A 27,236-nucleotide genomic window follows, 5' to 3' on the forward strand; every position below is an offset into this window, starting at 1 on the left:
CTTTGTATTCAGCTAATTAGTACCCACTACACCATAAAAACTCGGTTTCAGTTGTAACAAATTATAAACCTGCTATGTGCCTATGTCTGCTTGGCTCTGGATAATACTAAGACATGAGTGCAGTTTCTTGGGGAGCGGGAGCCCTTCCTGGCTGTTGCTTCTGTCTTTCACCATTTTCTGTCTTTATGCATGTCTTTCCCTCTGATGGATGGGATCTTAGTTCCCCAACCAACCAGGAATCAAATCTGGGCCCCTGCAGTGGAGTCTTAACCACTAGACAGCCAGGGAAGTCACAGAACCTGTGTCTTTATGATGGTATCTGACATTTGATGAGGATTTACTATGTGCTAGGCATTCTTTAATCCTTACAACAGCCCTATGCAGGGCAGGGACATTTTTTATATCCATGTTATAGAAAAGGAAGACAATCAAGGTTAGATTATTTGCCCAAGGTCACACATCTTTAGATGAAGGTCTGTACCTTTAGAGCCTGAACTCAGCCACCATTCTCACCTCCCCTTCCCTAAGCACCCATAATGGCTTCTCTCAGAGGTAAGGTGGGCACCTTGAGCATTCCATCATGGTAACGTTATTAGCATTCTGATGTGCTTATTTTTTAGTTGATGTCCATCTAACCTACTAGTTGAGTTATCCTTAAAGAATGGGACCATAGGGCTTCCCTGGTGGCGCAGTGGTTGAGAGTCCGCCTGCCGATGCAGGGGACACGGGTTCGTGCCCCGGTCCGGGAGGATCCCACATGCCGCGGAGCGGCTGGGCCCGTGAGCCATGGCCGCTGAGCCTGCGCATCCGGAGCCTGTGCTCCGCGACGGGAGAGGCCCGCGTAACGCAAAAAAAAAAAAAAAAAAAAAAAAAAAAAAAAAAGAATGGGACCATATATGTATGCTCAGGACCTAGTACTGGGCCTGGCACATAGCAAATGCTGGTTGATGACTTTATTATTCTTCTGTGTTCTATTTCATTGATTTCTGTTTTGATCTTTATTATGTTCTTTTGTTTATTTGGGGTTTAGTTTGCTCTTTTTTTCCTAGTTCCCTAAGGCAGAAGCTGATTAATTTGAGACATTTTCTTCATTTCTAGTTTAGGCATTTAGTGCTATTAGTTTCTCCCAAATACTCCTCTAACAATATTCCACAAGTAAAAAACAAAACAAACAAACAAAAATATTCCAGAAGTTCTGCTATGTTATGTTTTCATTTTAATTCAGTTCAAAATACTTTGAAATTACCTTTTGATTTCTTCTTTGACCTGTGGACTATGTAAAAGTGTGTTCTTATTGTTTTTATATTTATTTATTTAGGCCACGCCAGGCGACTTGCAGGATCTTAGTTCCCTGACCAGGTATTGAACCCAGGCCACAGCAGTGAAAGTGCTGAGTCCTAACCAGTGGACTGCCAGGGAATTCCCAAAAGTGTGTTTTTAAATATTTGGGAGTTTTCCAAAGATCTTTCTGTTATTTGTTTCTACTTTCATTCCATTGTGGCCTAAGTATATGTTTAGTTTGTATGATTGAATCATCTTAAATTTAACAAGACTTTTTCTATAACCTAGTATAGCCTATCTTGGGAAATGTTTCATGTGCACTTAAAAGGCACGAGTATGGGGCTTCCCTGGTGGCGCAGTGGTTGAGAGTCCGCCTGCCGATGCTGGGGACACGGGTTCATGCCCCGGTCTGGGAGGATCCCACATGCCATGGAGCGGCTGGGCCCGTGAGCCATGGCCCCTGGGCCTGCGCGTCCGGAGCCTGTGCTCCGCAACGGGAGAGGCCACGGCAGTGAGAGGCCCGCGTACCGCAAAAAAAAAAAAAAAAAAAAAGGCATGAGTATGTTACTGTTGTCCGAAAAAATCAAGGTGGAGTGTGAAGAATGGTTAAGTGTTCCATAAATGTCAATCAGTTCAAATTGATTGAAAGTGTTGTTCAAGTCTATTCGATCCTTGCTGGTTTTCTTCCTACCTGTCCTATCAGTAATATTGAGAGTGGGTAATTGAAATCTCCAGCTATAGTTGTCGATTTGTCTGTTTCTTCTAGAAGTTCTATCAGTTTTTACTTCACGTATTTTTTTTTTTTTTTTTTTTTTGCGGTACGCGGGCCTCTCACTGTTGTGGCTTCTCCCGTTGCGGAGCACAGGCTCAGCGGCCATGGCTCACGGGCCCAGCCGCTCCGCGGCATGTGGGATTTTCCCGGACCAGGGCACGAACCCGTGTCCCCTACATCGGCAGGCGGACTCTCAACCACTGCGCCACCAGGGAAGCCCTACTTCACGTATTTTGAAGCTCTGTTATTCGTTGCATATACTGAGGATTGTGCATTTTGATTGACTCCTTTACCATTGTGAAATTACCTTCTTTATTTCAATAATACTCTTTGCTCTGAAATCTACTTTGCTATTAATATAGCTGCTCCAGCTTTCTTTTGACTAGTGTTACCAGAGTATGTCTTTTTCTGTCTTTTTACTTTTAATCTATTTTTTCTATCTTTTTACTTTTAATCTTGAACAACATGGGAGTGCTACTGAAAATCCCCTATAACTTCACAGTTGGCCCTCCGTATCTGTGATTCTGCAACCATGGATTTAACCAACCTTAGATCGTGTAGGACTGTAGTACATAGTACGTATTTATTGAAAAAAATCTGAGTATAAGTGGACCTGCATAGTTCAAACCTGAGTTGTTCAAGGGTCAACTGTATTTATGTTTAACGTGTATATCTTGTAGGCAGTGTGTGGTTGGATCTTCCTTTTTCTATTTATTATGACAATCTCTGCCTTTCATTTGGAGCGTTCAGACCACATTTATTTTACTTTTTTTAAAGCTTTTTTTGGTGTGTTTATTTATTTGGCTACATCGGGTCTTAGCTGTGGCATGTGGGATCTTTAGCTGCAGCGTGCAAACTCTTAGTTGCGGCACGCATGTGGGTCTATTTCCCTATCTGGGGATCGAGCCCGGGCCCCCTACATTGGAAGTGTGGAGTCTTAGCCACTGGACCACCAGGGGAGTCCCAAGACCACATTTATTTTTAATCACAGATCTGTAGGTTTATAGTTTATAGGTTTATAGTTTGAACATTTTTTAGCCATTATTTCTTCATGTATTTTATGTCCCCAGTTCCTCCTTATTTTCAGGGTCTCCAATTACCTGTAGAGTAGGCTACTTATTAAAGTTATTCCATAGTTCACTAATACTATTTTCACTTAAAAATTTTTTTTCTATGTTTCATTTTGGATAGTTTCTTTTGCTGTGCATCAAGTTCACTAATCATTGCTTTTCCAGTATCTAATCTATTGTTAATGCTATCCAGTGTATTTATAATCTTAGATATTGTCGAGAGAGAAACTCACTTTGGGTCTTTTTATATCTTCCATGTCTCCACTTAGCTTTTGGACATATGCCATACAGTTTTTTTTTTTTTTAATGTAAGTCTTTTTTTTTTAATGTTTTTAGTTCTTTTATTTATTTATTTATTTTTGGCTGCGTTGGGTCTTCGTTGCTGTGCACAGGCTTTCTCTAGTTGCGGCCAGCGGGGGCTACTCTTCGTTGCAGTGCGCGGGATTCTCATTGCAGTGGCTTCTCTTTTTGCGGAGCACGGGCTCTAGGCACCCAGGCTTCAGTAGTTGTGGCATGTGGGCTCAGTAGTTGTGGCTCATGGGCTTAGTTGCTCTGCGGCATGTGGGATCTTCCCGGACCAGGGATCGAACCCACGTTCCCTGCATTGGCAGGCGGATTCTTAACCACTGCACCACCAGGAAAGCCCTGCCACACAGTAATAATAACTTTTAATATCGTTTACTTCTAGTTCTATCATCTGTGTCATTTCTGGGTTGGATTCAATTGATTGTTCTCCTTACTATGGTTTGTGTTCAATAAATAAAATACAACAATAATAGAGTGTGAAAAAAATGAATATTTGCATTCAAAGAAGGAAAAGATAATTAGGGCTTAGGAAGGCTTCATGGAGATGGCAACTGAATTGATCCTTAAAATATACATATCAAGAATTCAGCTAGGCAGGAGAGAAGGCACCTGGTAAGAGAGGTGAGAAAGGTAAGAAAGGAGGAATGAGCATGGGCATGCTCAGAGTTCAGTGCAGACGCCAAAGGGGAAATAGGAAACCAACAGCTTGGGGCATTTGCCACCTGGTGCTCCTAGCACAGCACTGAAGAAATATCTGAGTCTTTAAAGATTTTTAAGCAGGGCAAAGTCTCACAGCCATGATTTAGGGAGATTAACCTTGGGATCTTGGTGGAATGAAATGAAGGGGGAAAGGATGAGGGGTGGGAGCAGAGGCCAGGTGGGTGGTGCTTTAGACCAGAGGGGCAGAAATAAAAGATGGAGAGGAGAGGGAAGAATCAGAAAAGATGTGAAAGTTTGAATCTGTACTTCTCGGAGAACCTTAACCTTGGCTTGAAGGATGAAGGGGGTGGTGGTGGTGGGGGGGTCTAGATCCAAGGAAAATGAGTTTTATTTGGAATATTGAGTCTTCTGGGTAGAGCCGTAGGACTAAAACTTAGGGTAGAGGTCAGAACCAGACCAGGTGGGCTGCCCTCTCAGTTAAAAGGCGATGGCTCGGCCCTAAAGAAGATTTCTGATCTCCTTCTACCACTTGTATGATGACCCCAGAGAAAACTTGCTTAACCTCTTTGAACCTCATTTTTTTTCATTTTCCAACTGTCAAGGGTTTTGTGAGGAACCAATGAAGTAATGGACGGATGTGTTTCTGTAGTTGAAGTAAGAGGTTTTACAAAATACGTGATGATAGTTATTTTTATAATTACATCAAGCCATGTGAATGAGTAAGATCTTGGAGGAAGACAGCAGAGACAGATCAGAGATCCCAGGGTTAAAACTTGGAGGAATTTCACAGTGTAACATCCAAAAGAGGAGTCCCTGATGGAGGCAGAAGTAAACTTGAGGAGGTGAGAAACCTTAAAGATGGGGAGTGCTTTGGGGTGGGCTCTGTGTAGAAGAAACTCAGTTGGTAAACACTCATCAAAAGTGTCTATCTAGGGCTTCCCTGGTGGCGCAGTGGTTGAGAGTCCGCCTGCCGATGCAGGGGACACGGGTTCGTGCCGCGGTCCGGGGAGATCCCACATGCCGCGGAGCGGCCGGAGCCTGTGCTCTGCAACGGGAGAGGCCACAACAGTGAGAGTACCGCAAAAAAAAAAAAAAAAAAAAAAAAGTGTCTATCTAGAGTTCAGGTATGATAGAATGACCTTCAGAGTCAGAATCAACATGAAATGGAGAAAATATCCTTCTGCAGAGGCCACGCCTTTGACCTGGGAAACCCCCAGACACAATCAAAAGCCCTGAAAGGTCACCACAGGGAACTTGAAATCCTGAAGAACTGTTTGTATCCTGTCCTGAAGAAGGAGTGGAGTGTGTTAACAAGACAGGGTAGTCGGCTTGGCGCCTGTTTTCCATCACTAGCTCCCAACCTCAGTTCACACCCTCATCTTTTTTGTCTGGCCTCCCTCCCCCACCCTTGGTTTCCCCTTCCCCCAAGTCCATTCTCTGCATTCTCCATTTTGTTCTAAAACAAAACTCTGCTTCTGTCACTCACGTGCTTAAATCCGTTCCATAGTTCCCCATTTCCCCAGGGAAGAGGCTGCCTCCTTAGACAATACCCTGAATCCATGGTCTGTCTCTCCCTCTCCAGTTCCTCCGCATGGCACCCTCTGCCCCAGTCAGACCTTGGCAGTTTCCCACAACCACCACAGGCTCCCATCGCTCCCTGTCAGTGCACGGGATGCTTCTCCTAGGATGCCCGGCCGTTTTAGGCTTAACCTGGAAAGCCTTTGTTAAGCCCCGGCTGAGCCAGATAACCTTGTGCGTACCGTTGTCACACCCTGAGTAGTTGCTGATAGTCCTATTTCTCATCTTTCTCTGATGGAGAGCCTCTTGAGAGCAGGGAGGATCCGAATCTCTTTTGTCCGTACAGTCCCTTCCACACTAGATTCTCCCAAACAAACCTTGATTTCAAGTAGTCTTTCTGGTTGTCAGTCCTCTTGTCCCAATTTGGGGTCTTCAAAATACACACCCACTGTACCCTTGCCAGGGCGGAGAGAGCCTGGTTAGGAGCGCCTTAGCCAGAGCGCGCCACTCGCACTTCCCGGGGCGGCCGCCAGGGGCCGCCGGGCTCTTTGTTTTCTTTTCTGGCCCGGGGTCGGGGCCGGAGGCCTGTAGAGCGCATGCTCTGGGGCAGTTCGCGGCCGGGCCGGGGAGCGGAGGAGTTCCTTGTGGCCGACCTGCAGCGAGGTAGGTCGCGCCCGTCACGCGCGGAGGGTCGGGGCGGAGGGCGGCGCGCGGGCACCGGCGGTCGGCGGCGGGTCGGGCCCGTTGCTTGCGCGCGCCCGTGTCGCGCGGCGCCGGCGCCACGTGAAGCCGAGTGGCTGAGAGGTGCGGGCGCGCGAGTCTCCGGCCCCGCGGGGCCCCCCGGAGCCTGCCGGGCCCCGCCTCGCCCGAGCGAGGGCCGCGCGGCCCCTCTGCAGCCGCGCCTCGCACGCCTGGCCCGCGCCGCCCGCGGGGGCGGGAGATTCAAACGGCCCTAGCGCGGCCGGCCAGGTTGCGCGCGGCCGCGGTGACCTCCCGCCAGCGGTGCGCCGACCAGCGCGCCTCCCGGGCCGAGGCGGCAGCTCCGGCGGGGCCGCGTTTCCGGAGCGGGAAAGTGATTAAGTCTAGCACTGGTTTGGAGAATGCGGTTTGCAGAGTGGGGCGGAACCCTGTCCGGCGAGGGTCAGCTTTTAGGAGGGTAGGCTGCTGAGGGTCTACGCGGAGAGCGAAATCTCAGCGTCAACAGGCACCGTCACGATGACTGTTGACCGGTTGGAGAGGTGTGCCGGGAACTCCGCACCAACTCATCTGTCAACAGATTATTTACTGGCTGTCCACTCCGTGCCGCGTGTGCAAGGCTGGGGAACATGGTGAGAGGGCCCCGTGTGGCCTTGGCGGAGCTCGCGGTCTCCCTGGGGAGGCCCATGTGGGGCCACACTTACGATCCAGGGCGATCCCTGAAGTGTGCCCGTGGATCCGGGGCGCTGCTGGCGGATATTAACAGAGGTGCGCCAACCAAGTGTGACTTGGGTGCCCCAGCAGAAGCTGAGTGTACGGAGTGTGGAGGGGAACTCGGAGGTTCACCCAAGGCTGCGCAGGAGGGTTAGGTATGGCTTTCCAGCCGAGGTTACTCTTGGCCCGGGTTTTGAAGGAACAATGGAGTTATCCAGGCAGACTGAGGATGGGCGGGGTTAGGGTGATCCTGGCAGGGAACACAGCACATGCAAAAGCATGAAGGTGTAGTTGAGTGTTATCATCAGGGGTACCACGGTGTTTGGTTGGAGCACAGGGTACAAGGAGGGGAAGAGCAAGATATTCCTGCAGGGGCTGGGTCTCAAAAGGTCTGGAGTGCAAGACCAAGGAGCACTGGGTGGGGTGGAGAAGGCAGCGATGGTTTCACCCAAAAAGGGCATCAGAATGGAGTCTGGAAAGATGAACTAGGAGTTCTACATGCTCCTGTTGGCGAAAACATCCCAAGAGCAGGAATAGTGTTCAGCTTGGCAACTTCCTAGTTGGGTACCCTTGGGCCACCCACCCAATCCCCATGGGCCTTGTTTCCCTTACCTGTAAGGTGAAGATAAGAGGCTTGTGGTGAGGATTACTAATACTCTATTATTTCCATAAAGCTGTGGTTGTAACATCTGGTGGAAGATGTGGCCCCTTTCCCCTGGGAAAAATGAACGCACTTAAGCCGAGGCTCAGCTCCCTATGTAAGGGGGATCCTCCATTAAGGAGTTCCTGGGTGAAGTCTACCAGCTCTGTGCCTGACATGAGGCAGGAGCTCAGCAAATGTTTGTTGACAGATGAGCCTCTCTCCTCCCTTCCCTCCTGGGGACTTTCTTTTTTTTTTTTGAATTTTATTTTATTTATTTTGTTATACAGCAGGGTCTTATTCTGTATTTTATACATATTAGTGTATACATGTCAATCCCAACCTCCCAATTCATCCCCCCACTACCACTCCCCCCACCACTTTCCCCCCTTGGTGTCCATAGTTTGTTCTCTACATCTGTGTCTCTATATCTGCCCTGCAAACCGGTTCATCTGTACCATTTTTCTAGGTTCCACATATATGCGTTAATATCTGATACTTGTTTTTCTCTTTGTGACTTACTGCATTCTGTATGACAGTCTCTAGGTCCATCCACGTGTCTGCAAATGACCCAATTTCCTTCCTTTTTATGGCTGAGTAATATTCCATAGCGTATATGTACCACATCTTTATCCATTCATCTGTCGATGGGAATTTAGGTTGCTTCCATGACCTGGCTATTGTAAATAGTGCTGCAGTGAACATTGGGGTGCATGTGTCTTTTTTTTTTTTTTTTTTGTGGTACGCGGGCCTCTCACTGTTGTGGCCTCTCCCGTTGCGGAACACAGGCTCCGGACGCACAGGCTCAGCGGCCATGGCTCACGGGCCCAGCCGCTCCGCGGCATGTGGGATCTTCCCGGACCGGGGCACGAACCCGTGTCCCCTGCATCGGCAGGCGGACTCTCAACCACTGCGCCACCAGGGAAGCCCCATGTGTCTTTTTGAATTATGGTTTTCTCAGGGTATATGCCCAGTAGTGGGATTGCTGGGTCATATGGTAATTCTATGTTTAGTTTTTTAAGGAACCTCCATACCTTTCTCCATAGTGGCGGTATCAATTTACATTCCCACCAACAGTGCAAGAGGGTTCCCTTTTCTCCACACCGTCTCCAGCGTTTGTTGTTTGTAGATTTTCTGATGATACCCATTCTAACTGGTGTGAGGTGATACCTCATTGTAGTTTTGATTTGCATTTCTCTAATGATTAGTGATGTTGAGCAGCTTTTCATGTGCTTCTTGGCCATCTGTATGTCTTCTTTGGAGAAATGTCTATTTAGGTCTTCTGCCCATTTTCTGATTCGGCTGTTTGTTTTTTTAACATTGAGCTGCATGAGCTGTTTATATATTTTGGAGATTAATCCTTTGTCCATTGATTCGTTTGCAAATATTTTCTCCCATTCTGAGGGTTGTCTTTTCGTCTTGTTTGTAGTTTGCTTTGCAAAAGCTTTTAAATTTCATTAGGTCCCATTTGTTTATTTTTGGTTTTATTTCCATAACTCTAGGAGGTGGATCAAAAAAGATCTTGCTGTGATTTATGTCAAAGAGTGTTCTTCCTATGTTTTCCTCTAAGAGTTTTATAATGTCCAGTCTTATGTTTAGGTCTCTAGTCCATTTTTTTTTTTTTTTTTTTTTGCGATACCCGGGCCTCTCACTGTTGTGGCCTCTCCCGTTGCGGAGCACAGGCTCCGGACGCACAGGCTCAGCGGCCATGGCTCACGAGTGCAGCCGCTCCGCAGCATGTGGGATCTTCCCGGACCGGGGCATGAACCCGTGTCCCCTGCCTCGGCAGGTGGACTGTCAACCACTGTGCCACCAGGGAAGCCCTCTAATCCATTTTGAGCTTATTTTTGTGTATGGTGTTAGGGAGTGTTCTAGTTTCATTCTTTTACATGTAGCTGTGCAGTTTTCCCAGCACCACTTATTGAAGAGATTGTCTTTTCTCCATTGTATATCCTTGCCTCCTTTGTCATAGATTAGTTGATCATAGGTGTGTGGGTTAATCTCTGGGCTTTCTATCCTGTTCCGTTGATCTATATTTCTGTTTTTGTGCCAGTACCATATTGTCTTGATTACTGTAGCTTTGTAGTATAGTCTGAAGTCAGGGAGTCTGATTCCTCCAGCTCCGTTTTTTTCCCTCAAGACTGCTTGGGCTATTTGGGGTCTTTGTGTCTCCATACAAATTTTAAGATTTTTTGTTCTAGTTCTGTAAAAAATGCCACTGGTAATTTGATAGGGATTGCATTGAATCTGTAGATTGCTCTGGGTAGTATAGTCATTTTCACAATATTGATTCTTCCAATCCAAGAACATGGTATATCTTTCCATCTGTTTGTGTCATCTTTGATTTCTTTCATCAGTGTCTTATAGTTTTCTGAGTACAGGTCTTTCACCTCCTTAGGTAGGTTTATTCCTAGGTATTTTATTCTTTTTGTTGCAATGGTGAATGGGATTGTTTCCTTAATTTCTCTTTTTGATCTTTTGTTGTGAGTATATAGGAATGCAAGAGATTTCTGTGCATTAATTTTGTATCCTGCAACTTTACAAATTCATTGATTAGTAGTTTTCTGGTGGCATCTTTAGGATTCTCTATGTATAATATCATGTCATCTGCAAACAGTGACAGTTTGACTTCTTCTTTTCCAATTTGTATTCCTTTTATTTCTTTTTCTTCTCTGATTGCCGTGGCTGGGACTTCCAAAACTATGCTGAATAATAGTGGTGAGAGTGGACATCCTTGTCTTGTTCCTGATCTTAGAGGAAATGCTTTCAGTTTTTCACCATTGAGAATGATGTTTGCTGTGGGTTTGTCGTATATGGCCTTTATTATGTTGAGGTAGGTTTCCCCTATGCCCACTTTCTGGAGAGTTTTTATCATAAATGGGAGTTGAATTTTGTCAGACGGTTTTTTTGCATCTACTGAGATGATTATATGGTTTTTCTTGTTCAATTTGTTAATATGGTGTATCACGTTGATTGATTTGTGTATATTGAAGAATCCTTGCATCCCTGGGATAAATCCCACTTGATCATGGTGTATGATCCTTTTAATGTGTTGTTGGATTCTGTTTGCTAGTATTTTGCTGAGGATTTTTGCGTCTATACTCATCAGTGATATTGGTCTGTAATTTTCTTTTTTTGTAGTATCTTTGTCTGGTTTTGGTATCAGGGTGATGGCGGCCTCATAGAATGAGTTTGGGAGTGTTCCTTCCTCTGCAATTTTTTGGAAGAGTTTGAGAAGGATGAGTGTTAGCTCTTCTCTAAATGTTTGATAGAATTCAGCTGTGAAGCCATCTGGTCCTGGACTTTTGTTTGTTGGAAGATTTTTAATCACAGTTTCAATTTCATTACTTGTGATTGGTCTGTTCATATTTTCTGTTTCTTCCTGGTTCAGTCTTGGAAAGTTAGACCTTTCTAAGAATTTGTCCATTTCTTCCAGGTTGTCCATTCTATTGGCATAGAGTTGCTTGTAGTAGTCTCTTAGGATGCTTTGTATTTCTGCGGTGTCTGTTGTAACTTCTCCTTTTTCATTTCTAATTTTATTGACTTGAGTCCTCTCCCTGTTTTTCTTGATGAATCTGGCTAAAGGTTTATCAATTTTGTTTATCTTCTCAACGAACCAGCCTTTAGTTTTATTCATTTTGCTGTTGTTTTCTTCGTTTCTATTTCATTTATTTCTGCTCTGATCTTTTTTTTTTTTTTTTTTTTTTTTTTTTGCGGTACGCGGGCCTCTCACTGTTGTGGCATCTCCCGTTGCGGAGCACAGGCTCCAGACGCGCAGGCTCAGTGGCCATGGCTCACGGGCCTAGCCACTCCACGGCATGTGGGATCTTCCCAGACCGGGGCATGAACCCGTGTCCCCTGCATCGGCAGGCGGACTCTCAACCACTACGCCACCAGGGAAGCCCTCTGCTCTGATCTTTATGATTTCTTTCCTTCTACTAACTTTGGGTTTTGTTTATTCTTCTTTCTCTAGTTCCTTTAGCTGTAAGGTTAGATTGTTCATTTGAGATTTTTCTTGTTTCTTGAGGTAGGCTTGTATTGCTATAAACTTCCCTCTTAGAACTGCTTTTGCTGCATCCCATTGGTTTTGGATCATCGTGTTTTCGTTGTAATTTGTCTCTAGATATTTTTTGATTTCCTCTTTGATTTCTTCAGTGATCTTTTGGTTATTTAGTAACGTATTGTTTAGCCTCCATGTGTTTGTGTTTTTTTCCCTGTAATTAATTTCTAATCTCATAGCATTGTGGTCCGAAAAGATGCTTGATATGATTTCAGTTTTCTTAAATTTACCGAGGCTTGATTTGTGATGCAAGGTGGGATCTATCCTGAAGAATGTTCCATGTGCACTTGAGAAGAAAGTGTAATCTGCTGTTTTTGGATGGAATGTCCTATAAATATCAATTAAATCTATCTCGTCTATTGTGTCATTTAAAGCTTGTGTTTCCTTATTAATTTTGTGTTTGGATGATCTGTCCATTGGTGTGAGGTGTTAAAGTCCCCAACTATTATTGTGTTACTGTCGATTTCCTTTTTTATAGATGTTAGCAGTTGCCTTATGTATTGAGGTGCTCCTCTGTCGGGTGCATATATATTTATAATTGTTATATCTTCTTCTGGGATTGATTCCTTGATCATTATGTAGTGTCCTTCCTTGTCTCTTGTAACATTCTTTATTTTAAAGTCTATTTTATCTGATATGAGTATTGCTGCTCCAGATTTATTTGCTTTCCATTTGCATGGAATATCTTTTTCCATCCCTCCTGGGGACTTTTCTCACAAAGAGATTCTTTAGCCATTGCGTCTGGTGGGCAAGTGTCTGTCTCCTGATGTCGGGGTGGGTGAGGACAGCTGCTGTGGTCAGAGAGGGCTCTGTCTCCCTTTGCAGAGATGAGGTCACAGCAGGTCACTGCAGGAACACCACGGCCCTGGTAGACTGTCTAGTCTGCTGTGCCTTCATTCACCAAATGAGGAAACTGAGGCCCAGAGAGAAGTGGGGAGGGGGGATGCTCTCGTCCTAGTGGTGAGTGGTTGGGAGACCTGGGCTGTCATCCCACCTCTATGTGGCTTGGGGCACCTTCCTCTGAGCCTCTACTTTCTTATCTGTAAAGCCAGGATGATCACACCTCCAAGGGCAGGTGTGAATGTTCTAGGAGAGGCTGGCACACCTTAGGTGCCTATTGGTGGAAGTTGTCTCTGTATCTGACTTACTGGATTGTATCTCACTCTTCTCCCAGACTGTAAACTCCTTGAAGATGGAAGCTGTGTTTGTCTGTTGGGGAGTGCAGGGTAGGGACAAAAGACTACTACTTATTCTTAGCCCAGGTACTCAGTGTCTGGCTAAGAAAATACACCCAGAGCGGTTAGAGAGGGAGTCTGTCAAAGGACTGATGTGTACGGTAGAGGATATGCAGGTGGGTCATGGGTACAGGGCTCCACCTTTTAGAAGGTGCCCTCTCATCTTCCACCCTGCCTCCGCGATTGCTCACAGCAGCACCCTGCAGTGCCTGGAGTCCTCTGTTTGAGAGATGAAGACTGTCAGGCTCAAAGGGAACTCAGGTGTGTTGGACTTGAAAGCCAGTGCTCTCTTCACCACAGCATGGAGTTGTACCCGTCGTCCTTCCATACATCTTTCAGCAGATTTGTCACCCACGTGGCCCACCCTCCCAGGCCCTAGCTGCCTCCGAGCTCCTCTCTGCTCTCGCTATCCTGTCCCCCTCAGCAGGCTGCTGCCCTCTGCTCCTTGCCTTTGGCCAAGCTCATAGAGGATCCTGGGGAGGCCTGTCCAGGCTGCCTTGACCCCTGCCTGGATCACGGCCTGCCTTTAGCCAACCATTCTTGTTTTGTTTTTGTTTTTAATTATCAGGTATACCTGGATCCTATTCCTGGCTCTCCTTTCTGATGGTATGAACTTAAGCAAGTAAATTGACTTCTCTGAGCCTCAGTTCCCTCAACTGTGAAATAGGAGTGACAGTGCCTTCTTCAGCTTGTTGTGAGAAGTTAAAGGTTGTTGGCATGTGGAAAGTAGGCGAGACCAGTGTCCCAGAGAGACTCATTTTAAGGAGCAGATTGATATGGTGGATAGACAGGTAAATTTAAATAATCGTGATCTAAAAGTCTGCCCTAATTTCTCTGTGAGAATGATTCCTTTAGGATTGAGAGAGGGATCAGAGGTGGCTTACCAATGGAGGTGACTTTGAACAGAACTTCTTCTAGTCGGATAGGGATGGGATGGTACAGAGATGCACGTGGTATGGAGAGAATAGTAGGCAGTCTAAGATTGTGTGAGAAGAGAAGGGACGATGTGACAGATAAGGTAGGAGGCCAAAAGTGTTAGTATTAGACCCTGGGGGTCTTTAGTACCAGGTTAAGAAATGTGGGCAGAGGGCGCCACTGAGGAGTCTGAGCAAGGAAGCAGCTTGTTTCAGGTTTGAGGTTTAAAAAGATCATGAATGGCTTGTAGAGCGGGATGGCGATGGGGGTGGGCAGTAGGGAGATGAGAGACAAGCTTCTGTCTTTTCTGGGAGAGAGAGTATGAGGGAGAGTTCTCAGACAGGCTGAGGGACTGGGGAGTGTGGGGAGGAAGTAGGTAGGGGCACCAGCCCTGGGGTCTGAGTGACTAGGTACTTGGTACAGATCTTGATTTCCTCGTCCAGTCTTGGGTAAGACACTTTACCTTTTTGAGCCTCGGTTTCCTCGTCTGTAAAGTGGGATCAGTGTGGTTAGCTTGCAGTGAGATGCCCCAGAATATTAGCCCAAAACACAGGTGGCTAAGGAGATATTGCCTGGGTCTGTTCCAACCCACACTAACACTTTTTTTTTTTTGGTTAATGACCCATGACACCAAATACCTCATATAGCCTTTATTTTTCTCCACCCCAGGCCTTGCCCACAGGTCAACCCAACATCAGCAGCAATGTGCTGATATTATTCTGTTCCCTTTTTTCTCACTTCTGGCTGTAAGTACTTTTCCATGCTACTACACAGTCTCCCTCCCCAGCACAGCTAACTGGTACAGGTCATTCTGATGAACTGACGGGAAATATGCCCTTGGCGGGACAGGGCCCTGGACACAGTGAACTGGCTGGCAACCTGGCCAGGGGTACAAGAAACAGTGGATACCTGTTACGTCCCACACTCCTTAACCCATCCAGCTCTGCCTACCTAACATCCCTTCTTGGTCTGCTCCCACGCACTTCACACTTAACAAAAACGCCTGGTGAGGTGGACCTCTCAGTCTCTCCTCTCCTGTTTGTCCCACAGTGTTCTCAGTAACTGGAAGTCGACCATCTACTTACTCACTTAAGCCAAAGCCTGGGGGTCCTTGTGTTTGGCCAAGTTCATGGGGGATCAGGGAGGCTGGGTATTTTAGGATGAAAAAGTCATTCTGGCTTCCTCCCTCACCCTCATTCCCCACATCTAATCCGCCAGCAAAGCAAGCCTGTCTCCTAAATTGATCTGTTTTGTCTACTTTTCTCTCTTGCCTCAGACCAAATCAAGTCGGTGACTTCTCTCATTTGGATGCCTGCAATCTCCTCCTCTTCCAAACCACTGCATTTTCTCTACAGTAGCCAGAACAATCGTTAAGACATTTTTCTTAAAACTCTTCTGTTTTCCCTACTAGGCCTTGTACGATCCGTTGCCTGCTCCCCTTGTGCCATGTGATCCATCGCTGTCCACCTACAGCCCTGCTGGCCTCCCCAGGTTCCTGAGCACATCACATGCTTTTGTCCGGGTCTTCCCCTGCTAGCTTTCTCTTGCTAGTATTTCAAGCCTTAGCCCAAATGTTACCTATCTGACCTATATCTCCTCCCCCGTCCCAGTTTTTCTCGCTTTTTTTTTTTTACTGAGGTAAAATACACATAACATAAAATTGACCATTTTAACCATTTTTAATTGTATATAGTTCAGTGGCATTAAGTACGTTTACAGTGTTGTGCCTTGCCTATCCTTCACACAACACCATCTGTAATAATACTCTGTGTGTGTGTGTGTGTGTCTTTCCCACTAGAATTAAGCTCCATGAGAACAGGGAGAGGGTTAGTTTTCTTTTTCCTTGCTACACCTGGCAGTGGTAATAGGCATTCATGGAATGAATGAGTACATGCTGCCACGTATTGAGTACTTACTGTGTGCTTGGCACTCCAAAGTCCTTTACAAACATTTCATTCAGTCTTTTTTTTTTTTTTTTTTTTTTTTTGGTTGTGCTGGGTCTTCGTTGCTGGGTGCGGGCTTTCTCTGATTGCGGCAAGCGGGGGTTAGTCTTTGTTGTGGTGTGTGGGCTTTTCATTGCGGTGGCTTCTCTTGTTACGGAGCACGGGCTCTAAGCACACGGGCTTCAGTAGTTGTGGCACGTGGGCTCAGTAGCTGCGGCTTGCAGGCTTTAGAGCACAGGCTCAGTAGTTGTGGCGCACGGGCTTAGTTGCTCCGCAGCATGTGGGATCTTCCCGGACCAGGGATCGAAGCCGTGTCCCCTGCATTGGCAGGCGGATTCTTAATCACTGCACCAGCAGGGAAGTGCTTCATTTAGTCTTGACAACAGCCCTGGAAGTGGTCATTGCCTCCCTTTTTACAGATGAGGGTACAGCTCAGAGAGGTTAAAGCTGCTAGAGAGGGACTTCCCTGGTGGCGCAGTGGTTGAGAATCTGCCTGCCAATGCAGGGGACACAGGTTCGAACCCTGGTCTGGGAAGATCCCACATGCCGCGGAGCAACTAAGCCCACGTACCACAACTACTGAAGCCCGTGCGCCTAGAGCCCATGCTCTGCAACAAGAGAAGCCACTGCAATGAGAAGCCCGCGCACCGCAACAAAGAGTAGCCCCCGCTCGCCGCAACTAGAGAAAGCCCGCGCGCAGCAACGAAGACCCAACGCAGACAAAAGTAAATAAATAAAATAAATAAATTTAAAAAAAAAAGCTTCCATAGAGGTCAACCATGGTCACAGAAGCAGGGTTGAACAAACCACAGCTCTGGCAGATGAATCCAATTCCCTTTATCCTAAGGAATGTGCATTTCTAATGTGGGAAAAGGGGTTTCAAAGAGGCTACTTGGAGGGGAGGAGTTCAACCCCGGGAGAATAGAAGTTGGGTGAAACACAGAACTGCCTCAACAGAGTCAAAACTGGGCCAGTCACAACCTGTAGAAGCTCAACCTGCAGAGGCTCAACCTACACAGCCTTGACGGATTGTAGGCCTTTGGCTATTTCGCCATCTTCGGTACTTTGTTCTCTTCCCCCAGGATAGTCAGCAGAAATGGCCTGGAAATTCCAGGATACTCCCTTTGTGTTCATATACCATGGAATGCGGAGCTGGAGAGGCTGAGGCTCTAGGACCTACTGGAAGAAAGGAAGGGAGGGAGGGAGGAAGAATGGGGTGCTGTTTAGGCCCACAGAGGAGCCTGAGAAGGTCTCTTGGAGTTCTCTTTCCATTTGTAGCCTTGGGTAGAGTCTGCATCCCTTTTCCGTAGAATGGAGGAGAGGTGGGTTAGATTAGATTAGAGCTGTGCCTGAGCAGCACCTGGGACAGACCCTAGGTGTTATAACACCAGCATTGATTTATTGAGCACTTACTATGTTATTACTTTTACAGTATTAGCTCAATTAGTCATAGACATCACAACAGGGTGTGAGTACTATTATTATCCCCGTTTTACTGAGGAGGAAACTGAGTCATGAAGAGATTAAATAACTTTGTCCAAGGTCAAACAGCTAGAAAGCAGCTGAGCACATATTCTGGCTCCTCTTAACCACCACTTGCTCTACCACTTTTGCATCTGGGTAGCTGCGAATTGCCCTCATTAGAGTTTGGGAGCCTGAGGCTTAGACAACTGAACTGTCTTTCACAACCTTAAAGACCAGGGCTCAATAAAGATTTATTTCCAAAGCTGCTTATGTGGGGGAGAAAAGGCTTTCGACACAATTTGGGCTGGATTGGAATTGAGATAGCCGCGGAGAAAGTCAGTTCTCAGAGGTCTTGAGGAGACAAGGCAGCAGCAGTTAGTTTAAGGAGTGAAGGGCTCAGGGCTGAGGCTTTCAGCTGCCCGGGATCGTGCTAGGTGCAACAGCCCTTCTTGTCACCCATAGGTGATTTCCTTTCCCCCTTTTGTAACACCGTCTGTTTGTGTGAGTGTGTATACAGTGTTTGTCTCTTGTTGGACTGCTTAGAGGAAAGCCAAGTTCCTCCCAGGAGTGGTGGCATTTTGGATCAAAGGGCGCAGATGGTTTGGTGTGCTTTTATTTAATGAGAACAGCTTTGTGTGTGTGGTCTGATTATGGCACTTATGTATAACCAAAGTTACTAGTGGTTATGTTGGGGTTGGGAGGAGTTGTGAGGGATACTTCACTTAATGTTCTTCAATGTTTTAATTTTTTATAATAAAATTTTAAAAATACATGTAATGTTTCTTGTAGCTTCGATAATATAGGTAAACTACAAAGAAAGAAGTAGAAGTTGTCCATAATCCCATTTTCCAGAGGTTACCATTACCAATATTGAATGTATTTCCTTCCACACATTTTTATATGTGTATGCTTTTTCTTTTCCACAAATAGGATGATGGGCTGTTTTTCAATCTGTTTATATTACTTGGCAATGATTCAGTAAATAAATCTCTGAAAGCATCACTTTTAATGGCTTCGTCCTGTTTTATCATCAATATACCACATATTATCTAGCCAGTCCCCTACTCCTGAGTGTATGGGTTGCTCCATTGTTTGTTGTTTTTTTAATGTTATGAAGAATACAGTAGAGAATATTTGTGGATCCTAATCTTTGGGTGTATTTATTATTTGGTTCTTCTCAGATAAATTCTGAGAAGTGGAATTGCTGGGCATTTCTTCTCACTTTTTTTTTTAGAGTTTTTGATGAATATTGCCTAATTAGAGCAGGAAAATGATTGCCATTTCTGACATGGAGTATTTGCCTGGGTTTTTCAGGACAGGAAGATGCCACCCAAGCGTATAACTAAGAGAAGGTCACCCCCCGAAGATGCCCTCCCCAAAAGCAAGAAGGTGAAGGGTAAGTTGGCCTTGGCCTCTACTTCAGTATGGGTGGCCTCTTGGCACCCCCAGAATCTGGAACTGGGCTCCCTGAGATTTGAAGCTGAGGGGCCTGGAAGTCCAGGAACTCCACCCAGCTGGAGAGTCTCCTGTAGCTCACTGAATCCCACCCTCTGGGAATCTTAAAGGGGCAGAGACTTGCCTAAAAGCACTCAGATACTGGCAAAAAACTAGACCCTAGGGCTTTGCCCCAGGCAGTAATGCATCATGGTTAAGACCATTGACCTCCAGACTGGGTTCAAGTCCTGGCTCTGCCACTTTCTAGCTACATATAGCTTTGAGCAAATCACTAACCTCACTGAGCTTGGACTACTACCCCATTCATAAAATGGGCAACCTCACTGGGCTGTCCTGAGGAAAATGAGATCATGTCCTGGTAGCACTGGAGGGAGGTGGCTGTGGTCTCCTCTCTCCTTGGACCCTGGAGGGAGTCAGGGAGGAGAGAGAGCCACCCCCAATCTGGGAGGGGGGAATATGGACCCACACTCAGACACTGTCTGTCTTTTGCAGACCCTGGTAACCAGGCAGTGAGGGTCGTTGCCTCCCGCCGCGTTCCAGGCGCCCGCTCCTGCCAAGGTGCCTGCGGGCCGAGCCCTCCTGACCAGAAAGCCCGACCAGGTGGCTGCTTGCCCAGCGCACCCGCACCCTCTGCGCAGCCGCAGCAGACCTGGCAGCCTGGCCACACCCCCAGGGGGAGGGGCTGGACGCCATTGGCTGTCCGGGGCTACGGGCGGTCGCTGTTGGCCACCAGATGGCCCTGTGCCGCACACTGGTTGGCGTGTTCCTCTCTGCAAAAGCCTGTGCGGGCTCTTAACTCCTACCCCTTCCTTTTCAGCTGCCTGTCCGCTCCCACATAGGAGCGGAGTGGGGGTCAGTGTACCTATGTCCAGGGGTTAAGTCACAGCCTGAGGATGCACTGCAAACTCTACTAATTATTCTGTGACCTTCTCTGAGACTCTGTTCCCTTTTCTGTAAAGTGGGATCCTAAGAATGGAAGGTCTCTAGCATAATGTGAGGGGCTGCAAGGCAGTCTAACACTAGTAAGCAGTCGGTAAAGGGGTAGACGTTATTATGCCCTGATAGTATGGTTCCCGACCAAGAACAACCTATCAGGAAAACTAGCTTGTGTCCCCACTGTTCTTTAGCCCTCTCCACCAAGATTCATTTGCCGATATTGAGTGTCTCGTTTCCATTTCCTTCCACTCACATTAATAATGTGATCAGTTTTTAATCTGCACAAAAACCCTATGAGATAAGTACTTTTGTTATCCTCGTTTCACAGATGAGGAAACTTAGGCTTGGAGAGGTCAGATGGTCTGTGGCAGGGCAGGGGCTTGAACCCAGGTCTGTGTGATCACAGAGCCTGTGCAGTGACCTCTTCTCTCTCCCATCATCCTACACACTCAGGGGCTGTCTCCTTCACCCCTCAGTCTCACATAGGTCCCACAACACAGAACCGGGTTTGGTGCTGACGCTGGGCCAGGGCGACGTGGGCCAGCTGGGGCTGGGCGAGAATGTGATGGAGAGGAAGAAGCCAGCCCTGGTGCCCATTCTAGAGGACATCGTGCAAGCTGAGGCTGGGGGCATGCACACTGTGTGTCTAAGCAAAAGTGGCCAGGTAGGTTGGGCGTGGCACAGGATGGGACAGGGCCTGGGGTTAGTAGGGGGCTTGGGGAAGGAGCTTTGAACCACACGCATTACTCTGTGGAGATGGAGCTGGCTAGACAAGCAGGGATTGGCCTAAACAAGAACGGACGGAGAGGCCAGGCCTTGCACTAATGGGGGCATCCTGGGCACAGGTCTACTCCTTCGGCTGCAATGATGAGGGTGCCCTGGGAAGGGACACATCAGTGGAGGGCTCAGAGATGGTCCCTGGGAAAGTGGAACTGCAAGAGAAGGTGGTACAGGTGTCAGCAGGAGACAGTCACACAGCGGCCCTCACCGAGGATGGCCGTGTCTTCCTTTGGGGCTCCTTCCGGGTAAGACTGGGTCTGGAAGACGTCATGGGGGCTGGTGGGCAGAATTAACTGGTGGGGCCCCAAAGATAACCCATCATGAGACCCCTGTTTTACTTACTGGGGAAATCAAGGCCCTGGGCAGAGCTTGGGCCCAGACCCAGGTTTCTGGCTTCTTCATCCAGGCCTGTCCACACCACTGCTGTTCCCTGGACTCTGATGTTATGATGTGTGTGTCTTGGGAAAGGGGTGGGTCAAGGATGCCTTTGGGCTGAGGCTAAGCCAGGAAGCCTACTGACCCATCTCCCTGCCTTCAACCTCCCCCCCGCCTTCCCAGCCTTCTTCCACACTTCTCAGGGGTTTGGGGGCACATCTCAGAACTTCCAGGACAGGAGAGTGTGGTTTAAAAAGCAGATACAGCATTAAAATTGTTTTTGGTACTTTAGTATTCAATTTATTTTGAAATGTCAAAAATAAAGGAATCTGATGTTTCCTCATTGGGGCTGGTTTTAAATTTTTTTATTGATAATTTCAAACACATAAAAGTAAGCAGAATACTATATTGAACTCTATCTGCTTGCCCCAACAATTATCAGCTTATGACCAAACTTGTTTCATCTTTACTCCCTTCCGTTCCCCAACTCCTTTGTTATTTTAATGCAAATCACAGACCATGTATGATTTCATTCGTAAGTATTGCACTATGTGGCCTGGCTCCTGCCCACTTCTCCATCTCCATCTGGCACCAGTGCCCTTCACCAGACAGCTCCGTGGCTGACTGCAAAGCTGGATCTGGCTGGTATGAGGCAGGAAGAACTGGCTGAAAACTCTTCCGCCCCTCCCTTCCAGGACAATAATGGTGTGATCGGGCTCTTGGAGCCCATGAAAAAGAGCATGGTGCCTGTGCAGGTGCAGCTGAGTACGCCCGTGGTGAAGGTGGCCTCAGGTGAGTCTGCAGGTACTCACTCTGGGCAGGAGTTGGAGAACCTTTTTGGGGGGCTGGCCCAGCCTTGGCCCTTACAGACAAGCCCTGCATCCCTTGCCTTCCTCTCACCCTCAGGAAACGACCACTTGGTGATGCTGACAGTTGATGGCGACCTCTGTACTTTGGGCTGCGGGGAGCAGGGCCAACTGGGCCGCGTGCCTGAATTATTTGCTAATCGTGGTGGCCGGCAGGGCCTCGGTAGGTGGCTTAGGTCCCTCTGGCCGGGCAAGTTGGCAAGCCACCCCCGGTGAAGGTCAGAGGTAGAAGGGATTCTCTGTGTTCAGGCTTGTATCAGGTGGATGTGCGGTGGTAGTTAAGGACTCAGATTCTAGAGCCAGACTACCCCAGGTTTGAATTGTGGCTCTACCAGCTACTGGCTGTGGGCCCCTGGACATAGTTTCCTCATCTCTAAACCCACCTACCTCTAAACCTACCTCACTGGTTTGTTGTGAAGTTAAATGAGTTTGCATAAAAGACTGTCTGGCACATGGTAAGTTCCAGGTAAATGTTACCCCTATGGCTGTGAGAGTCTGAGTGAGGCACTTGGACTCTCCTGGCCTCAGTTTCCTCTTCTGTATAATAGGGACAAGAGTCCCTGCCTAGCCTCCCTGCGAGGGCTTTAGCAGTGAAGGAGAAACAGATGGGGCAGAGAGGAGAGGCTGTGTGTGTCTGCCACTGACCCTGGCCTGCTCTCTGCCTGCAGAACGACTCCTGGTCCCCAAGTGTGTGATGCTGAAATCCAGGGGAAGCCGGGGCCATGTCAGATTCCAGGATGCCTTCTGTGGTGCCTACTTCACCTTTGCCATCTCCTCTGAGGGCCATGTATATGGCTTTGGCCTCTCCAACTACCATCAGCTAGGTGAGTCCCAAGCCCATCGTCCAGGGTCTCCCAGAGTGACCTGGGCTCCAGTCCTGCCTCCACCCCTCATTCATTGTGCACCCTTGGTGGGGTCACCTAACCCCTCAGAGCCTCAGTTTTCTCATCTGTAAAATGAGAATATAAATACCCTGGTGTGGGGTGGGGGCCACACTGGGAGGGGAAGAAGAAGGCAGCTCCTTGGACACCCTCACGCCTGACAGCTCTGTCCTGGCCTCTTCCCCCAGGAACCCCAGGCACAGAATCTTGCTTTGTACCTCAGAACCTGACATCCTTCAAGAACTCCACGAAGTCCTGGGTGGGCTTCTCTGGTGGCCAGCACCATACAGTCTGCATGGATTCAGAAGGTAGGGCCTCCTGGTCCATCTCTGGGTTGGAGGTGGAGTGTTCCCTGGGCACAGGCCTGGCCACACACTGGAGATCGCGGTGCTCGGAACCTGGGCCTGCTCCATGGACTGGGCTGGCTGTGGGTCCACGAGGGTCGCCCCCGTCCCCCAGCGTCCTGGTGTTCTTCCACGTGTGAGTTCAATGGGGGCCTGGGGGGGGGTTCTCCCAGGCCTCCCCCAAAACTGAAAAGGACACTTCAGACCTCACCACCCTAGGAATGGGGGACCAGCTCCCACAGATATAAGTGCTAAATGGCCTACCCGGAGCATGCCCTCTGCTACTCCTCGTCTCTCTGCCTCCTCCACAGGAAGAGCATACAGCCTGGGCCGGGCTGAGTATGGGCGGCTGGGCCTTGGGGAAGGTGCCGAGGAGAAGAGCGTACCCACCCTCATCTCCAGGCTGCCCGCCGTCTCCTCGGTGGCTTGTGGGGCCTCTGTGGGATATGCTGTGACCAAGGATGGTGAGTGGGGCTGCCCACAGTCGGTCTGGTTGGAGTCTGGTGGTCGTGGTTCTTACCGAAGTGCCCAGTAGCCTCTGATGTCCACCATCAGATGGAGCTGAGGTGTGGAGAACACTGTTTGTGGTGATGTTGCTTTTGGCCTGATTGTCAGAAGCTCTGGCTTTGATGACAAAATGGGTAAACACGTTATTTTAATAGAAGTGATTTGTTCTGTAGAGGAGAAAAACAGCAAAGGGAGATATATCACTGAGGCCCAGACAAGCAGTAGGACTTGAACCCATGTCTCCAGACTCCTAACTCAGGCTTCTGTTTACATTTTATACCATGGTGACCCTTTTTATTTACAACCTGGTAGGTGCCGGCTTCCCAGGGGGTTGTACTTAGAATTTTATTAGAGAAAGAGGGGTTAGTAGTTGGGGTCCTGGCAAGTACAGCAGAGGAGGGTGTGGACAAGTGGTCACCAAAGCCTGAGTGGAACAGCCATGGAGGCCTTGAGAAATCCGGCTGGCAGAGGTGCTTGACCTGGGATTATCTGGGAAGAGTTCCTGAGGAAGCGGGGCTTGTACTGCACCGTGAAGGTTCAGTCCTTTATGATAAGCAAAGGAGGGCATCCAGAGCAGTCTCAAAGGCAGGTGGTCCTGGGAATGGAGGTGATATGGGGGTTTGGGAAATGGCCAGTGATTGACGGGCCTTGAATGCCACGCCTAGGAGCAGGCAGAAGTTTTTGGCAGTGTGTAAGGACTGCGGTCTCTGGTTGACAGAGCTCTTCTTTGTCCATCATCTCCTTGCTTCCTCCCATCTTCCCTTAACGCCCGGAGGCTGGGACGTTGCCAGGCTGCCACAGGCCCAGGCCAAAATCCACCCTCGTGTGCCAGGCTTCTCACACTACAGAAAGGTGGGGCTTGGGACCCTGGAGATACAGCTGCCCGTATTTCTGTCCTTTGTAGGTCGTGTTTTTGCCTGGGGCATGGGCACCAACTACCAGCTGGGCACAGGACAGGAAGAGGATGTCTGGAGCCCCGTGGAGATGACAGGCAAACAGTTGGAGAACCGTGTGGTCTTATCTGTGTCCAGCGGGGGCCAGCACACAGTCTTACTAGTCAAGGACAAGGAACAGAGTTGATGAAGCGTCTGAGGGCCTGGTTTCCGGCCCCCCCACCTCCCTCCTGGAACAAGGAAGCCATGATGTCTACATATTCCAGCAGGCCTCTTCTAGCTCCAAGTACTCTGTCATCTCCTGCCTTTTTCCCATCAGCAGAACAGAATGCTTCTCTTTTTTTTCCCTCCTTTCCCGGAATCATCCTGGGACCTACAGGATGAGGGTGGGATAGATGGAAGAGGGGAGGGGGGTTTAATCAGAAGGAACATTGCTGACCCCACAGCTATGTGGTTAGACCTTTCCCCCTCATCCCTATTTCCCATGGTCCTGGCTGACCCTGGTTTTGCCTATCAAAAACCAAAACTTCCTCTCCTGCGTGTTTGGTGCCCATACTCTGAGAAGTCGGGGCTCTGCCAAGCCCTGCTCTAGTCACGTGCCACTCTTCCTGTCCTTCACAACCCACAGACAGACAAATGGTACCGTCCTGAGACCCAGCTGTCATGGACCTACGCCTGGGGAAACTGGAGAAGGGGCAGGGCTACCCAGCCATGGGCAACCCCAAGCCAAATATTTGGCCCTGAACAGGTGCCCATGGGGCAAAAAGAAAAACAGTGATCCTCCGCTTGATCAAGAAAAAAGCCAGTCAGCCTTTTTCCCAGAAGCACAAAGCATTCTGCCCTTCAGGCCTTGTCTGCCCACCCATCCAACCTGCCTCACCTGCAAGCCAAGGGCCTGAAATCCAGAAAGGAAGCTATGCCTGCAGGGCGGGACCTCGGGGAGAGGGGAAGGAGGGCTTTATAAGCAAACTTACAGCAATATTGAGAGTGAAGGGAGGGCAGGGAAGAGGGTTGGAGGGGCAGAGACTGGTCCCCAGAAAGGGAAGCAGTAGCTTGTACAGAGGCTGAAAAAATAGAAGAGAATATTGATTTTTTTTTTAATGTAAAGTATTTTGGAGGGGAGAGTGAAATCTTTTAACACTTTGAATAAATTTAGAGTTTTATAAAACAGGCCACTTGTTTTCTACATGCTCCCTGCTTTTTTAAGGGAGCACCTGCTGTGTTGGGATGGGCAGAATAACCCCATGCCTGTAGCCCTGGTGAAGACTAGGGCTTCAGTGATGTCAGGAGGTCCTGGTGTGTGCCAGTCAGCTGGGGTTTTTTTGTTGTTTTTTTGTTTTTTGTATGGAACAGTGGCTGTTCTAGACAAATAAAAAAAAGTTGATTGATTTTTGTTAGGTATTTATGTTTCAGGAATCACTGGATTTTTAAAAAAATTATACTGTATATTGTGTGAGACATGGGATGGATCTTTTAATATCCTAATCCCAAACCAAGATTTTTGAGTACAGTACATCTCTAGAAATACTTATGCTAAGTTTAATGATGTACTGTATCATTTCAAAAGCTAGTATTACTAATTAAACATGATTAACTACACAGTAACAACTTAATGCATAATGATGTAGATTTTCACAGGCATTTGAGCAACCAAATCATATAGAGCTGACCTGTCCAGTATGGTGGTCAGTGCCTACATGTGGCTGTTTACATTTAATTTAAATTTGTAAAAATGTAAAATGGACTTCCTCGGCTGCACTAGCCACATTTCAAGTCCTCAGTAGTCAGAAGTGTCTAGCGCCTATGGTTCTGGGCTATGCAAATACAGAAATTTATAGAACATTTCCATAACTGCAGAAAGTTACAGTGAACAGTGCTGATATAGGAGGTTTGTATATTAGAGCAGGAAAGTTTTACTAGCACCAGGAGGATTCTTCCATATCAGTGACTCTTGGAAAAATGAATATGATGTAAAATAACTTAAAATGTATTCTGTGATTGTTTTTTTTCCTTGAACTTTTAGTTTTGATGCATGTACTATCCTGATTAGAAATTGACTTCTTAGAAGGGAAAAATCACACTTTTGATTTTAGTATTTTCTTTGTGAAGAAGCACCTGTGTGTCTGCTCTTCCCACGCCCACTCCGCCCAAAAAAGTCCAGTTGGATTAGATTTACTGAAGTTTTCCCTTTTGACAATATAGCAGGTTGAAAGTGCCCTATCCTTAATAACAGCTCTTGTGGATTGGGACTTAAAGGGGCCAGGCGTTGTGCCCGAGCACTTTGCATACAATAATAGCTCATTTGATCGCCTTGTGAAGTGGGAATTGCTGTCCCTCAGGAAAAAGTCCCTCAGAGTTCAAGTGTCTAGCTTGAGGCCAAGCTACCAAGTGGCACAGACTAGGCTAGAATTTAAATCAGCCTCCACCCGAGCCCAGAACCTCAGTTTCTTTTCCTTGTATTGAACATAAGAGTTATAAAGCTCTCTGTAGGTGCTTTACATATGTTAGAACAGTTTCAGGCACATAGCAAAGGCCCCACAAGCCTCTGCTGTTATGACCGTTGAACATTTTAAAGTTCCCTGTAGTTAATAATTGCCTTGTTTTTCACATGCTTAATTTTTTGGCGTAAGTATCATTTATTCGGTGTTCATATCGCTATCAGAAGTGTAAATCCCCTTTTCTGTGTTCAAACACATCAGGTATTCTCAATTTTACCTTTTCTCCCATCCTCCTCCAACCTGAATCGGTTACCCCAAAACAAATGTAATCACCCCATATGGCTCAGCTATAAATAATATTTGCAAAGTCGTAATAATGTAAACGTTAAGTGTTTTGACAAATTATAGTCAGAAGATGGAGAAGTGTGTATGTATGGGGGCAGTCCCTAAAATATCTGGGGCTTCCCTGGTGGCGCAGTGGTTGAGA

The 27,236-nt window shown here is 47.5% G+C and overlaps 1 protein-coding gene across 5 annotated transcripts; it reads left to right on the forward strand.

Annotated features, from left to right (window-relative positions):
- Positions 1–6,184: 6,184 nt before the first annotated feature.
- On the forward strand, positions 6,185–27,073 carry RCC1 (regulator of chromosome condensation 1). 5 transcript variants are annotated; one of them, XM_060017314.1, is made up of 11 exons: positions 6,185–6,270; positions 18,589–18,670; positions 19,222–19,329; positions 20,142–20,329; positions 20,511–20,690; positions 21,516–21,612; positions 21,727–21,849; positions 22,355–22,510; positions 22,756–22,875; positions 23,223–23,375; positions 24,323–27,073. In XM_060017314.1, exons 2-11 carry the CDS (start codon positions 18,598–18,600, stop codon positions 24,496–24,498), a joined length of 1,374 nt encoding a protein of 457 aa, XP_059873297.1. In that variant the 5' UTR covers positions 6,185–6,270; positions 18,589–18,597; the 3' UTR covers positions 24,499–27,073. The 5 variants fall into 5 exon arrangements, with proteins under 5 accessions (XP_059873297.1, XP_059873317.1, XP_059873293.1 ...); XM_060017310.1 differs by lacking the exon at positions 6,185–6,270 and adding an exon at positions 6,828–6,935; XM_060017320.1 differs by lacking the exon at positions 6,185–6,270 and adding an exon at positions 13,669–13,743 and having other exon boundaries at positions 19,222–19,287.
- The last annotated feature ends 163 nt before the right edge of the window (positions 27,074–27,236 follow it).

The sequence above is a fragment of the Delphinus delphis genome, chromosome 1 (genome assembly GCF_949987515.2).
Source record: "Delphinus delphis chromosome 1, mDelDel1.2, whole genome shotgun sequence".
NCBI lineage: Eukaryota > Metazoa > Chordata > Mammalia > Artiodactyla > Delphinidae > Delphinus > Delphinus delphis.